This window comes from Stegastes partitus, unplaced genomic scaffold, assembly GCF_000690725.1.
Source record: "Stegastes partitus isolate 25-593 unplaced genomic scaffold, Stegastes_partitus-1.0.2 Scaffold1448, whole genome shotgun sequence".
NCBI classification, from domain to species: Eukaryota; Metazoa; Chordata; class Actinopteri; family Pomacentridae; genus Stegastes; species Stegastes partitus.
The window spans coordinates 33,072-50,076 of NW_007579179.1; the positions used below are offsets into that span (position 1 = coordinate 33,072).

General features: G+C 42.9%; 1 protein-coding gene across 1 annotated transcript in view; it reads right to left on the reverse strand.

Moving 5' to 3' along the window:
* The window catches only part of nfatc1 (nuclear factor of activated T cells 1), a 71,635-nt gene that overhangs the window by 32,583 nt on the left and 22,047 nt on the right, over positions 1-17,005 (reverse strand). The window contains exon 6 of the mRNA XM_008299675.1: positions 14,820-14,960. Coding sequence (XP_008297897.1) covers positions 14,820-14,960 — 141 coding nt within the window. The remainder of the gene's footprint in view (positions 1-14,819; positions 14,961-17,005) is intronic.

Here is a 17,005-nt window from a genome sequence, read left to right on the forward strand (position 1 = left end):
AAAACGCTCTGAAACAACCTGATCCAGGACATGTTAGCTGACAAACGAGAAAAGTTTTTCTGCACAATAAAAACAAGCCTGTGATGCGACGTGAACACGGAGGAAACTAAAGCACGTCGTCCGCAGAGGGCCGGACTGTGGATGGAACATGTGGCTCAGCTGGACCAGAATGCCTCCTCGGTGGCTTCGGCTGAAACAAACCAGCTCAGTCCCGACTGCAGTCTGAGGCCAGAGAGCTGGAAAAGTTAACGGCGTTCTCACATACTGATGTTTAAACTTTATGCTCAGAATGAGTCACGCTCGGTTTCGCTTGACTCATGAACTCTCGTGTTTGTCTCACGTTAAAGACGGAGGCGGCAGGAACGCCACAAGAACCTCAGCCCATGTTTTTCCTTCACTTCTTTCTGTTTTGTCGTGTTTCAGAGCAGTAATATCTCATATCGCTGTCAATGAAAACATGCACGGATGCTCGCTGTGGGTGAAAGCTACCTGTTTTGCATTTTTGACGCCTTTATGTCGCAATATCGTGCACATTTTGTCTCCCATCCTCTACCAATTCACCTGACACGGTGCACCATTAGCTCAAGCTAACCTGCAGCTAGCATGTTAGCTCGAGCTAACACAGGAAGGTGCAGCCTCACATTTATCTTCTGCTTCAACCTGCTGCTTCCTGCACAAAGCGAGAAAAGAAAGACGAGTAGTAGAAATAGTTTGGATGAAGCAAGAAGTGGTGCCGTTGTTGTTCTGCTTCAGCTGGACGGGTTCTTATCTGGTGTGCAGTGGACGGTTTTTTGATTCAAGCTTTTAAAATCCAGCTTCCTCCTGCCGTTCCTACCATCCTGCACGCTCCAGCTTTGAAACCGAACAAGTTAATGCTATTTTTTTAAGCACTATTTTGTCTTTATTTTTGAGAGAAGCAGGGAAGAGACACACAGTAAAGGCCCATCCAGCAGGGAACCTAACCGGGGATTTGTTGTTCAGGTCACCCTACGAGTTAATTTTCCTATTTAATGCCCTGTGTGATCCATTCGTTGCAGCCATTACCTCGATAATGCGTGTTTATGCAGCGGTCATTACAGATGAGGAAAGTGGAAATGATGCAAATGACTTCTAATGAGCTGCAAATTAGAAACGAGAACCAAGAAACAAAGCAGCGAGGCCGATAAACCCTGCAGACACATCGACAGGTTTCACTGATCGGTGGGATTTCTACTATTAATTCAACTCAACGAGCCGCAATTGATCAAATATCTCTGCTGTTACATGAAGTAGTTTTTGCCTTATTTAACTGTATGAACCCCAAAAAACAGCAAAAATGGTTGAAAAGTTGCCTTGTTTACAAAGGAAATCTGAAATTACATTATTGATCAGAGGCAGAACCTGTGGAAACAGAAGACACGATTGGACTTAATCGAGCTCTTCATGTGTGACGTTCGGTTGTTCTGGGAAAAGGAACCAAATCTAAGCTTAAAGTTTGAGCTCTGATTCAAAAAATTCACCCAAAAATAAACTGTTTGCAGCCAATTTGGTAAAAAAAAAAAAGCTTCACGAGTGTCTCAGATGTTATTAACCGTCCAGAAAGAATTCGGCTGAACTGCAGGCTGTGGTTTTTTTTAACTGTCATTCTGCCCTGAAGACATTTCTAAGTTCTCTCTCCTTCATTCTGTTGCCGTGGAGGTGCAGGACTTTATACCGCAATGAAAAATGAACTAAAAATGAGTAGAGAGTGAGTTCAGAGGGTTAAAAAGCATGACTTTAGAGATGCGTGGAGGGTTAAAGGATGAGAAAGAGTTCATTCATCAGCAACAAGTTGTAAAACCAGTGAGAAAAAAAAAGCTGTAAGTGCCTCTGAGAAGTAATAATCCAAGAGATCTGTTCCCACCACTTCATTAAATGCATGGTTGCAAGATTATATTGAAAAAATCGAATTATTTAAGGTTATTTTTATGGGTTGGGTTGATGTAAAATGGTTGGTAATTGCATCCACATGTCAAACATCTGAATCAGTTGATTGAAGTTCAAGTTGAGGAAACTTAATGAAGATTGCTAAATATGTCTGGATTAATTAAAAATCCCCGTGATTGTAGAGTCGCTGTTTGTTTGTTGGTTGATCCGCTCACAAAGCCTGACGCAACCTGTTGTTTTCTTAGAGTGCATGAATAAGTTTTTCAGCTGATGAGAAGAAGTCAGGTGAGCGTCGGTTAAATCAGAACAATCTGGTGCAAGGTGCAGACATCTGGGACACACACCCACAAACCAGAGTGTGGGATTATGAATCAAGAAAAGAAAAAAAAGAAATGGGGCGAGGAAACGTCCCCGTAAACAAAAGCTTGTATATACAGGAAGTCGTAGAGGATCGCTCAGCTGGAAGGACGTCGAACCGGATCTTGTTTTTTATGCTAAACAGCCTTGAAGCTGGAAACACCGGAGCCTCTTCTCGTCTCTATCCCGCACCGTGCACAAAGAATTCAAACCAAAACTGCAGCTCCGACTCGGAAAAACCTGTCAGGAAAAACCTGTGCAGAAGGGAAGCCTCGGAGTCGGCCCACAGGAGGTAAACATGTTTTCCAGATCTGCTGCTTTCCTCTCTGACTCACTCGCATCATCGCTCACAGATAGAAAAATTAAATTGAGCAATTTGTTTCCCGCGCCCGTCCAGGAAAACGTCTCTGAAGAAACGCGTGGGATGCCTTTTGTTTGAAAAGAGCGCGCTGGGTAATTGATAACCGCAGAATGTAATTGATAACCGCAGAATGTTCCAGAGTTAGAGGGCAACATCTGCACAGGGAGAGAACTTCCAGCCTCCACAATATGGTTTCTGACTCCTCTGGCCCACTGTGCTGGAAGACGTCCAACGTTATCCAAGTTAAACAACTCCCCGGCCTGAAACCTGCAGAGAGCGCCGCATGAACCCGGCCGCTCCGCTGCTGGCAGCTTCTCACAAGACTCACAATTCACATTTCGTTAGCGACGGTCTATACAAATCATTACTTTCTCAGAGCAGACATAACACAGAGCAGCGAGCGACACGGCGGCGGTGAGCAGCCGGACAATATACAATACAGTTATTTGTCATGTCGTGTTTATAAATGGAATCAAACAGCTCCTTGTGCTCCTTAATTGGGGCTGGGTGGAGTGAAGCGCCGGTGCCCAGAGTGAAACAGCGGGGTGGCGCGCGCCCAAGCCTCATAACGTACAGTAAATATAAACACATGCTCGACCCGCAGCCCTGTGGCCCGCTCAAAGGCTTCCCTTGTCCTCCCGCTGACGGCTCAAGCTTCTTCCTTCCCACCGCCCTGAAAACACGTGGAGGCTTCTGGAGGTTGCATGCAAGAAGAAGAAGAAGAAGAAGCTGATAAATGGCAGCAAACCGGACGAGGAGGAGGAGGCGATGCACAAGTCTCAGAGCTGCACAGCAGGCCGGGTTATAACCCGAATGGGAGTTTTTTAAGCCTCAAACTCTCACAGCTGCACAACTGGTGAGTTTTTTTTTTAGGCTTAAAGTTTTATAAATAGAAAGTTTTAGAAGAAACTACACCTACAGACAGTAAATAACTTCCTCCAGCACGAGTATCCTCAACATCCTTTGAAAAACTCCTAAAAATGCATCATGAAACTGATGAAAACTGGTTGTTTGTCCAATGAAAAGCTGATCTTTGAAGACATACGGGACAACGACAATGACTTCACCAAACCAGGAGTCTCAGAGCTGCACAATCGGCCAGATTACAACCCAAATGGGAGTTTTTTAAGCTTCAAGTTTCATAAATTGACAATAAATGACGTGTTTCAACACTTCCACATTCAGCATCCTTGAATAACTGCCTAAAATGCATCATGAAACTGCAGAAAACTGGTTGTTCTTCCAATGAAAAGTTGACATTTTGGAGACATTTTGGACAATGACGCTGAGTTAACTAGACCAGAACTCTCACAGCTGCACAGTTGAACAGGTTCTTACCCATATGTGACTTTTTCAACCTTAAAGTTTCCTAAATAGAAGGTTATTTTAGAAACAAAGCACAGTTTAAACACCTATAGACGATAAATGACACGTTTCAACACTTCTATCTTCAGCGTCTTTTAAAAACTGCCCAATAAAGCTTCAATAAACTGCTGAAAACTGGCCTTCACTCCAAGAGCTCTTGATGAAAACATAAAACCCTTTCTCTCTTGTAGCCATAAACTAATCTTCCAACACTACGACTGTCAGTTTCTTAGAAAACTGATGAAAACTGGTTGTTGTTCCAATAAAAAGTTGATGTTTTAGAGACACACAGGACAATGACGATGACTTAACTAAACCAGAACTCTCACAGCTGCACAACTGGCCAGTTGTATGTGAGCTTTTTTAGGCTTAAAGTTTTATGAATAGAAAGTTTTAGAAGAAACAAAGCACAGTTTCAACACCTACAGACAATAAAGAACTTCCTCCAACACAAGCATCCTCAACATCCTTTGAAAACTGCTGAAAACTGGCAGTTATTCCAATGAAAAGCTGACATTTTGGAGACGTAAAGGACAACGGCGACTACGTAACGCAACCAGAACTCTCACAGCTGCACAACTAGTCAGTTCAAGACCCTTTACGGGAGATTTTTAGGCGTAAAGTTTCATAAATCTAAAAGTATTAGAGAGCTGTTGAAGAAAACAAAACACTCTTACGGCCATAAATTTGATCTTCCAACACGAGGACTCTCTGCTTTCTTTGAAAACTGATGAAAACTGGTTGTTGTTCCAATGAAAAGTTGACGTTTTGGAGACTAAGAACTCTCACAGCTGCACAACTGGTCAGTTCACTCACCTATGTTAGTTGTTTTTGGCTGAAAGTCTCATAAATTGAGAGTTTTTGAAGAAACGAGGCACAGTTTCAACACCTATAGACAATAGATAATATCCTCCAACACCGGAATCTTCAGCATCCTTTGAAAACTGCCTAAAAATGCATCTTTAAACTGCTGAAAACTGGCCTTCACTCCATTTATTATCTTATACTCTAAGACACTTACAGATGTTTGGTTGCATCCTCACTGTCTCTTGATAATTGCGGGAAAATGCAACATTAAACTACAGAAAACTGACTGTTTTCTTCATCTACAGAAACAGAGAACTACAGAAATGTCCCAGTTGCACAGCTGCTCAGAGTTTCCTAAACCTACTAGTATGAGAGAGTTTTTGAAGAAAACAAAACACATTTTTCACTCTTATAGACAATAAGTTAATCTTTCAACACCAGCTGTCTTTGAAAACTGCTGAAAACTGGCAGTTTTTCCGATGAAAAGTTGACGTTTTGCAGACAAAGAGGACGATGACTTCACTAAACCAGAACTCTCACAGCGGCACATCTTCTCAGTTTATGACCTATCTGTGACTTTTTTTACACTTAAAGTTTTATAAATGGGGAGTTTTTGAAGAAAAAAAGCACAGTTTCCACTCCTATAGAAAATAAATCCTTCTTCCAACGCTAGTATCCTCAGCATCCATTGAAAACTGGCTTTTAATGCATCGTTAAACTGCTGAAAACTGACTATTCTTAATAAAAAGCTTTTCATTTCAGAGACACACAGGACAACAATAACTACAGAACTCTAATCATGGCACAGCGTCTCAGTTAATGACTTGAGTTTTGTAAGCTTCAAGTTTCATAAATGGGGAGTTTTTGAAGAAACTAAGCACAGTTTTCACTCTTATAGACAATAAATCACATCCTCCAGCACCGATATCTCCAACATCCTTGAAAAATTACCTTTTTTATTTATGAAAAGCTGATATTTTTGGAGAATAATAACTGCTTAACTAAACCTGAACTCTCAATTCATGATCTGCACGTGAGTTCTTTAAGCTTCAACTGCATTTTAAGAAAAAACAACAACACACAGCTTCCCTTCCTATAGATGCTGGTACGGAGGCTGCCTGCAGGAAGAAGCTGATAAACGACATCAAACCGGAGGATCTGAGCCGCTCAGTGGTTCATCGACCGACGCCGTCGCACTTCCAACCAGAAATCAATCTCTGGAGATTCTCAAAAAGGGGCCGTTGTGGATTTTATTTATTTATTTATTTATTTTTTATGAATCATGCGCCGTAATTTATGAAAACATAATCCCCGCTGTTTATGCGTCTGTAATTGATTTGTTTATGAAAACAGCCATTGTTCTCAGAAGCGCGAGCAGCAGCCAAACCGCCGAGCAGCTTCGAGTGGAAGTCATTGTTCTGCGAGCGTAATGAAACCGAAGCCCGCTGACCACGTGCACCGCCAAAGCAAAGCAACTCTCCCTCCCAAAGCCAACCGCGGCTCGGAATTAGCAAACTTTACTGAGCCGCCACGGTTAAAAACAGCCTCTGTCCTCTGCTGCACTGTTTTCTGCTCATCTGCAGCCGCCCTGCAGCTCCGCAATCTGTTTTCAGATCATCTTTCTTGTGCGCCAGCTCTCGTCCAAGTAAAATCAGACAGAGCTTGGACGAGGGAAAACTCGGCCTCTCTACCTGCCTGGAGCTCGGTTCAACAAAAACACAGCCAGCCTCCACCTGAGCAGCCATCAGGAAGCGTTTTTTTCTCTCTCTCTCAGCGATACTGACTGAAGCAGAGCAGGCAGCTTCCCAGAGCTCCGGGCCAGATGTAAAAGTGCTCATTTCATTTGGGTTTTTTTATTTTTTTCCTCAGTGAGGATTTCCTCCAGGATCTCTGACTGAAATTAGGCGATTATCAATCATGGAGGGGAAGCACTGCACAGAAAACCACCGAAGGAAACGAGACCGAAGCAGAGTATCAACAAGGAAACAGAAACGTATGCAAACGTTATACAAACGTAAAGGTGTGATGTGTCGGACAGAAGTGGACTGTGAGACAAATGCACACTTCAGACAATAAAATATTCCTCCAACATTTTTGCTGTCCAGTGAAAACTGCTAAAAAATAAAATGCATTAAGTTGCAGACATCTGATGTTTTGGAGATGCACAGGATGCTAATAAACGAAACCAGAACACTCACAGTTGCACCACTAATCAACCCACGTAGAGGCTTCATGTGTCATAAATGGACCAACATTGTAAACTTCTAGACAATACAGAACATCCTCTGACACTTGAGTCCTCAGCTTCCTTCAACAACTGCTGAACACTGTCTGGTAGCCAAATGAAAACACAACAACAACTGGTCAGTTTGTAACCCGTGTGTAAACTTTTTAACCTTTAAGTTTCAGACTTTGGGAAGAAACCCAACCACAGATTTCACTCTTACAGACAATGAATTAATCTTCCAGAACTCTGATCCTCAGCATTCTTTGAAAACTGCCTGTTTTATTCATGAAGACAGTTTGAAAACAAACTGGACGATAATATCCTCAAAATCCTTCCAAAGTTGCTGAAAACTCTGTTTTCCTCAAAGGAAGTTGACATTTTAGAGACAATACGAACTACAGAACTCTCACAGTTTCACAACTAGTCAGTTTATCAACAGTATCTCAGTTTTTAACCATAAAATGTCATAAATCTACTTGTACTAGAGTCTTTTTGAAGAAAACAAACCGCAGTTTTTGCTCTTATAGACAATAAATTAATCTTCCAACACTCTTCATTTGAAAACTTCTGCCAACTCCTTGATTCATTCATGACAAGCGGACATTTTGGAAATAAATCAGACAATAATAACTGTTCAGCTAAACCTGAACTCTCACAACTGGTCGATTATTGACTTGCATCGGAGTTTTTTAAGCTTCAGGTTTCATAAAAGGGAGTTTTTAAACTTTTAGAAAATGAATAACATCTTCCAACACTTGTATCCTCAACATCAGCTGAAAACAAACAGAAGACGCATCATTTAACTGCTGAGAACTGTCTGTTTATGAATGAAAAGTTGACATGTTGGAGACACAAACAACAATAATATCTACAGAACTCTAATAGTTGCACCACTGGTCGGTTCATGAGCAGTGTGTGAGTTTTTCAAGCTTAAAGTTTCATAAATTTACTGGTATTACAATGTTTTTGAAGAAAGCAAGGTGCAGTTTGACTCTTATAGACAGTAATTTACTCCTCTAACACTCAACATCCAATGAAAACTGCAGAAAACCAGCTGTTTTCCTCAAGAAACGCACGACAATAACGCCTACAGAAGTCTCACAGTTTCACAGCTCGTCAACTCATGACCAGCATGTGAGCTTTTTAGGATTTAGCTTTGATAAATCCACTTCATTAGAGAGTTTTCTTAACATCACTCTTAGCATTAACATCCTCAAACTGCAGAAAAATCCACTTTCACCTGCTGAAAACTGTTTTCTGACTGAAAACTCGTCACTTAACCTGCTTTATTTTTAAAGCTTAAACTTTCATAAATAGTTTTTGTCGAGCACAAAGCACAGTTTCCTTCCTCACAAACAATAACTGACGTGTCCCGACACTCATCCTGCAGAGCTGGAGGTGAATAAAGGCCAGCGGGGCCTAATTTCCCAAATGGAGCGACCGGGACTTATCAGAGACACAATCTTCAGACCAAACGAAAGCAAGGTGAGAGCGAGTCGGGCTCAGATTACCGCCGATGTCTGCAGCGCCGAGGCCGAGCGCAGATCTCCTGTGACCGATTGGCCGTAACCAGGAGTGACAAGCTAACTGATGCTATCGAGGCTATTTCTGCCGCCGCGGCATCGAGGGACGGCCGGCGAGATAAGGCCGACGTGCGGTTACTGTTTTCAGATTGGGCGCCGAGCAGCAGGTGACATCGGGGACGGAGCGGCTCTCTCTGGGAAAACAGGGATTTCCTTCAGCGTGAGTCACCGGCAGCAACAAAAAACACGAAGATGCAGAGAAAACACGCGAGGCCTCGAGGTCACGGCCTCTTCCTCCCGTTTCTGCGACACACACACAAGCGCCAGTGTTTCCTCACGAAGTCGTCCGTCAACACGAGTGGAAACATCGTCGGGAGCGTCGGACACCGAAACCAAAACAGATGAGATTCTGAGCCGACGAGGAAACTCTGACACAAACTTGTAAGCAGAGGATGCACGCGAGCGCTCGCCTCGTAGGAACATTCGCGTCCGTCAGCGTTCACATGTTCGGCTTTATTGGAAAATTTGCAGGAAAATTGTCCGTCGGTTAAAAATTAAAAGCTTAAGCTCTTTATGGCAGCGAAATCCCGCAGTTTGGATTTATGAGCTCGATTGTTAAACGGTTTCTCAGTGCTCTGTCCTGGCACGAGCCAAACAACAATAAAAGCCAACAAAATTTCCAGATTCTTTCAGTTGAACACGAGGATCTGAGAGCAGAGATGAGATGTTTGTTTTTGGATGCAAATTTGTTGTGTTGCTTTCTTTGCTACTTGTTCAGGTTTCTTCCATCTCGACGTGTTATGTTTAGTTTTTTGTTCTGCTAAACCTTCACTCCAGAAGATAGCTCACTATTTTTACCATCTCATGAAAACTGATTTAAAAAAGCATCAATAAACTGCAGAAAAATGACTTTTTTTCCCCAAAGAAAAGAACAATAACTGCACAACTGGTCAGTTCACAGCCTGTATGTGAGTGTTTAAGCTTGAAGTTTCATCAACCTACCAGTCATAGTGTGTTTTTGAAGGTGCAGTTTTCACTCCTATAGACAGTAATTTACTCCTCTAACACTAGTGTCTCCAGCATCAAATGAAAACTGCTGAAAAATGTTTGTTTTCCTCAAAAAAAGTTCTGGAGACACACGGGACAATAATGACCTCTCACAGTTTCACAGCTCGTCAATTCATGACGAGCATGTGGGATTTTTAAGCTTTAAGTTTGATCAAATCTACTTGCATTAGAGAGTTTTTAAAGAAAACAAAGCACTTATTATTATTCCTGACATTGATATCCTGAAACTTCCTTTGAAAAGTGCAGAAAAATCCACTTTTAAACTGATGAAAAATGTCTGTTCTCTGAATGAAAACTTGACATTTAACCTGTTTTTTTCAAGCTTAAACTTTCATAAATAGCTCTTGAAGCAAACAAAGTCCAGTTTTCACTCTTGCAGATGATAAATGAGGACACTCCCATCCTCGCCATCCTAAGAAAATAGATAAAAAATGCATCGCGAAGCTGCAGAAAACTGTTTTCCTCGAGAAAAGTCGACATTTTCCAGACACACGGGACAATAATGACGACAACAGAAAACTCCCTCAGCTGCACAACTGATCAAATTATGACGTGCAGGTGAGTTTTTTAAGTTTAAAGTATCATAAATCTGGTAGTTTCTGAAGAAAACAAAACGCAATTTTCACTCTTATAGACGTTAAAGTATTCTTGCGACACTCGTATCCTCAACATTCAACAAAAAATGCAGAAAAGTTCATTGTTCAACTGGTCGATTCATGACCTGTGTGCGAGTTTTTAAGCTTAAAGTTTCTTAATCTACCTCTTATACACAATAAATGACTCTTGCAACACTCTTATCTTCACTATCTTAAGAAAACTGCTAAACTATGTGTAGATGAGCTGCGGTTTTCCTCAAGAAACTCTCACATTTTCCAGACACACGGGACAATAATGACGACCACAGAAAACTCCCTCAGTTGTACACATGATCAAATTATGATGTGCAGGTGAGTTTTTTTTTTAAGCCTTAAGCGTCATAAATCTACTAGTCGCAGACAGTTTTTTAAGAAAACTACGTGCAGTTTCATCTCTTACAGACTATAAATGACTCCTCCAACGTTTAAATTCTCACAATCTATCCAAATTACAAATAAATGCATCATCAAACTACAGAAAACTGATGGTTTTATTCCTGAATGTGGATTTTTTTAAGCCTCAAGTGTCATAAATCTACTTTTATTAAAGAGTTTTTGAATAAAACAAAGCGCTGTTTCCACTCTTATTGCAAATAAATTTAAATTCTCACAATCCCATGAAAATTGCAGAAAAATGCATCCCCTAACTGCAGAAACCGTTCAGTTTCCCAAATGAGAAAGCTGAAATTTTGGAGATATACAGGAGAATAATGACTATTATACTAAACCCAAACCCTCATAGCTGCACAACGGTCAGTTCATGACTTGCGGGTGAGTTTTTTTAAGCTTAAAGTGTCATAAATCTTTTGCTATTAGACAGTTTTTGAAGCAAACAAAGTGTAATTTTGACTCTTACAGACAATAAATGAGTCCTTCAGCAATTATATTCTCACAATCCCATGAAAATTGCTGAAAGATGCATCATAAAACTGCCTAAAACTGGTTGTTTTCCTCCTGAACTCTGGACATTTTGTTGGCCAATCACGACCGCGACTGTAAACCGAAACTCAGAGTTGCACCGCAAACTTGTTGTTTCATTTCTGAATTTGTCTCATTGTACCGGCGACGCCCCGGAGAGCCGAGACGTCTCCGCGGTATCTATCCACCGGCGTGTTCATGCAGCGAGCAGCTGTAAAGGAGAACCAGAGCGATCCGCTGGGAGCTCATAGAGTTAATGAACTGAGATCTGGTGGCACAGAGCAGCTTGGACCGAGAGGTGGAAGGATGGAGGGAGGCGGGAGGCGAGGGGGGCAGTGTTGTGGAAGCCTGGCTTAAGGGTGTTTCCATGGTAGGATTGCCCAGGAATCTGCTGCTGGTGCCAGACGCAGGGAAACCCTCATCAAAAACAAGGCAGCAACACCCATCAGCAGCGGTGCAGAACCGCACTGGGCCCTAAAGACGGCCGGGTTCAGAACCAAAACAGAACCGGAGCGGCAGCCGACCTGGACGCGGTGGGAGGCTTCACAAAAGACAATGAACCAATTATCTGTTTGTAAGTTTTAGTCAATGAGATGTGTCGTTTGGGCAGAACATGAGGCTGCTGTTCTGTCAAAAAAAATAGATTCTGTAAAAAATGATGAAATGTTGCAGCATTCAAACTGTATTTTTTGCAGTTGCATCGAAAGCAGTGTAGATTTATGGTCACATGTTGTGAAAGAATAAATTACAATTTGTAAAAATACTGATTTCTAACGAGGACAGCATTTACTGTTTTTACCTTTTTGTTTACAGCCAACACACTGACGTTTTCTCTACATTTAATAAAACAGGGATAATTTGCACATTTTCTTCCTCCCTAAACTTCTCCCAATAACCCCGCACTAAAGTCTAATTTAGTGCTTTTCTGTATTTCATATGAAATGTAGCGATGTGACCGTTAGCATAGCACCTGTATCTATAGTAGAACGAGTCACTGTTCTGTCTACGTGGATGTGAAAAGCATGAACTGGTCATAATACATCACTAACAGAGCGGTAACTGACATCCTCGCTGTACGACTTTGGAGATGCTTTGATTTGCGTTCCTTCAAATTGATCCCAGACACGGTGAAAACCTCTAACTTCTCCAGGTATCCTGTTATCTCCACCCACAGTGTGGAATAATCCCAGTAAAATGGAACTACAGTCCAATAATAATAATACACAATACTTATATGGAGCTGTTGGTAGCCAGCTGCTGTTTTCTTGTGTTTTTCCGTATCCGGTGTGGTAGCGTGACCGTCCACATGCCACATCAACATGACGCTACTGTTTTATAAATAGTCCACATTGCTTTTCACGCGCGGACACAGAAAGCATGAATTGGTCATAATTCATCATTAACAGAGCTGTAATTAAAGCAGTCAGACTATGGAGGTGCTTTGATTTGCTTTCCCAACACAGTCAGATAAGTTCTCCAGATATCCTGTGCTGTGTCCATCCTCTGTGCTGGGTACACCTCAGGAGTAATCACATTACTACGGTGCTACAATCTGATCTCTAATTAGCTCCTGTGGTTTTCTGTCGATATAAAGGGTGATGGGACCAGCCATGTAGCGGACCAGTGTGGCCCTATGATAGTACAAACAGTCTACTGATCGTCCTGTGTACGAGTTGACCATAAGTCCTCATAGACGGCTGTGGCCCAGGTGGCAGAGCGGGTCGTCCACTAATCGCAAGGTTGGCGGTTTGATCCCCAAAGTCAAAGTGTCCTTGGGCAAGATACATGCTTCCAACGGCAGGCAGCAGCAACACAGCAGCTCTGTATGAATGTGATCTACTCTCAGAAATGTACGTCGCTTTGGATAAAAGTGTCTGCCAAGTGGGCTGCAGGGTGGCGCAGTTGGTAGCACTGTTGCCTCACAGCAAGAAGGTCGCCGGTTCACGTCCCGGTGGGGGCACCGGGATCTTTCTGTGTGGAGTCTCCATATTCTCCCCGTGCAGCGTGGGTTCTCTCCGGGTTCTCAGACTTCCTCCCACAGTCCAAAAACATGCTGAGGTTAATTGGTGATTGTAAATTGTCCGTAGGTGTGAATGTGAGTGTGCTTGGTTGTCTGTCTCTAAGTGTAGCCCTGTGATAGACTGGTTACCTGTCCAGGTGAACCTGCCTTCACCCTGAGTCAGCTGGGATAGACTCCAGCCCCCCATGACCCTGATGAGGATTACGCGGTGTTTAGATAATGGATGGATGGATGTCTGCCTAGTGAAAGTCTAATTGTAATAGACAGAGCTGTAATTAAAGTACTTATTAAGGACTTTGGAGGAGCTTTGATTTGCTTTCTATCAATGGATCCCAAACATTTAAAAAAAGTTCTCCAGCTGTCCTGAGCCCACTGTGCTCGGTCCAGCTCAGGAATAATCACATCACCACGGCGCTACGGTCCAATCAGCAACCAGTTCTGTTTCCTTATGTGTTTTTCTGTATTGAATATGAAGGGCAATGTGACGTATCGCTACTTTAGTAGGAATAACCTGCATTGTTCTGCCATAATCTGGTCATAATTCATCAGTTGTAACTGAAGTAGTTCGATTTGCTTTCCAGTGACGGATCCCAAACACGTGACAAGTTCTCCAGATATCCGGCGCTGTGTCACGGCGCCGCCAGCTGCTGCTTCCCCGTGTTCTTCTTTGTTCGATACGGAGGCCGATGGTAGCGACTGTAGCCTCATTGTTCTTCCCACACGGACGAAAAAAAAAAAGCACGAATTGGCTCTTAGAATAACATCGAATACGAGAAAAAAAGATTTTTGTTCAAACTCGACCTTCATCTTTGCTCCACCAAGCGGTTCTGGTGAGGCTCGTTTGATCCAGTGGGATTAGTTCTGCCTCCGAGAGAAGCTAAATGAGTCTGATCAGGGTCAAACAAAGAGAGGCCGTGAGGACGGGAATAAGGCCTGCTTCTTGTTTTGGTCGGCGGCCTCACGGCTCCATTGTTGCGGCTCCTTGTGGGTCGGAGGGCTGCGAGGTTGCCCAGGAAGCCGGAGAATTCCTCCGTCCACAGGTGGAACAATGAAAAGGCTTCCCTCTTCTTTTCTTTTTTTTCTTTTTGAATGAGTCACCAGCCCGATAGGATCACACGTGTTTCCAGCGCTCGGCCTCGGCCCAAACTCGGCCTCACGTTGCTTTGCTAAAGCTAATCAAGGAAATTGCTGTTTGTAAACCTCGTCGTATCAACATCTGGGAGCAGTCGCGTCCGCCTCCAAACCAGAGCGGCTCAGAGTCAGAAGAAGAGAAACAAATACTGAGGCATGGCACACATACACAAAAAAAAAGCGTGTGCACGGACATCACGTGCACAGCCGCCCACGCACACACACACACACACACACACACACATAACACATGCTGCATTTGTGATCCATTCCTCTGCTGAACAGGCAATGGAAACTTCTGCAAATGTAAATGTGCTGGGTTAAAAATACAGCGCATTAATGTGCACCACATGTGGCACTCTGGCAGCGTGGAGGATATTTTGACGGCGGGGGGAGGAGGAAGGAGCAGCGCTGGGGTTTCTCCAGCAGCACACACACACACACACACACACACACACACACACACAGCTGCAACACAACGGCGAACCTCCTCCTCTTTTACCTTGAGCCTTTTCCACGAACACCACCTTGGAGTCGTGCTGGAAGTTGTGTCCGTCCAGGAGCATCCTCTCGCCCCCGGCGGCCGGACACGTCTCCAGGCTCTGCTTGTCCACCAGCGGCAGCTCCTGGGCCGATCTCTGGGCTGCGGGAGGGAAAGCAGAGAGCTGAGCCGACACACACCCACTCCCCATGCAGACCTGAGCATCCAGGCTGAATCACTACCTAGAGCTGTCGGCCAGGAGGCTGCTGCAAACCTCTTCACGTTAAAATGAAATCCCTCCTCGACTGCAAGCGCGGAAAAGGCTTTGAAATGTGTTTGTTTGTGGTTTCTTTAACCCTCTGAACCCCAAAACTCACCGGCTGGTTTGAAATACATGTAGTCTTTTTTTTTAAATCTGCAAAATGACACCATTTATGAGAGCTAGAAACAAACAGACAGAATCGATTTTAAACTTTCAGGGAGTCAGTGAACGTAGCATGAGTGACACAGAATGTAATTGGGGAAATTAACTAAATCTAAACTTATTCTTTTTTTATTAACCTGCTATATGTGCAAAGATTTTCAAAGACTTCCAGCTTTTTTCACACCAATCATGTGTTCAGTGCAGCTCTGTGGGGAAAATGACCCAAATCTAAGCCTAAAATCACGTCTTATTTAAAAATTCGTCAAAAATAAACAGCTTGCTTTAACCAAATTCTGTAAAAAGCAAAATATTCTGCTCTCTTTTTCACAACTATGAAGCCATTCGTGACTTAACTGCGAACTACAGTCACGTGACAGAAATTCTGGGATGTTTTGGCTGAACTGCAGGCTGTGTCTGGACAGAGCTCAACAGATATGAAGATAAATTAAAAATGCAAAAACTAAAACATCCACCATCATCGGAAACACCTACAGGCGCTTGGAACACTGTTGAATATGTTCTTTCACTTTATTTTACTAAATGTTTGTAAAATAATCAAATTTTAATTAAGAAATTAAACTTTTTAAGAATTTTTTTTAAAGGATTTTTAGCGTTTTAACTCTGCTGCACTGCTCAGACGACATTAGTTTGTATTATAATAATAATTTATGACGTTCTAGCTGTGTTTTTCGGGGCTGTTTTGTCTCCAGGATTTTATATTGCGGTGAAAAATGAGTCCACAGTGGGTGAAAATGGAGCAAAAAAAGGGAGCCGAGATGGTTAAATCCCAGTGGATGTTTTGTCTCAGATATTTCCTCTCGTCGTCGTGGCTCTCACCTTCTGGCCGGCTCTCCTCATACCTCGCTCGGTTTGACTTTTTCCAAAATCAACCCTTCCTCTGTCTCGAGTTAAATAAAATGCCGACGTCTTGGCGAGGTGTAATTTCCCCGTGATTGACCGGGATGGAGGCTCAATAAAAAAAAGTGCTTTTCTCACGGGAGGATCGTCTGTTTGTAACTCGACGCTGCCGCTTTCTGATTCTGATGAAATTCTAATTCTCTGGAAGGGATCAGATCTTCCCCACATCTCCTCCTCCCCCCGCCGCCGCCGTCAATCGCTCGCACACACACCAGCTCAACTCTGGTTCAAAAACAATTGCTCGGTGGCAGACGTTCAGAAACTAACAATGCTCTATTTCAAGGGGTTGAGATCATGGTTTAACTACTGTCTTTCATTTACCTCATAAGACTTAATCTGTGTGGCAGCTCTCAGCGCCAGAACCACATGAAGCGGAGTTTATCCCGGTCCGCCGACAAAGGTCAACCCCAGTGCAGCGCGCCGAGTCGATGCAGTTTATCGACGGAGGCCTAAATAGCTTTTACAAACGCTGTCACAGTGAAACGGCCTCACAAGAACCGCCTCTCTAGTCAACGTTTGCTCCTTTATCAGTCTGTGCAACGCTGGTTTGTTTGATCGAAGCAAATAAAAAGTTGGAAGAAAAAAAAAAAAAAAACTCCCACGATCCAAAGTGGCTTCTTTAAAATGTTTGTTTGGTCCAGAATCAGCTCCATTAACGACTTTAAGGATTAATCAATTAGTGCAGATCCTGTATACGCAGCTAATTGATTAATCCACTTCCTGATCTTCTGGTCGTGTGATCTTTTTAAATAGAGCAGCTCTTTGCTTACAGCTTCCTGTCACGTGTGTCTGAAGCCTGATAGCAGGAATGTTGTTTTCTCTCTAACCTCCAACTCTTTGATTTAAAACTTTATTAAAGAGCCCA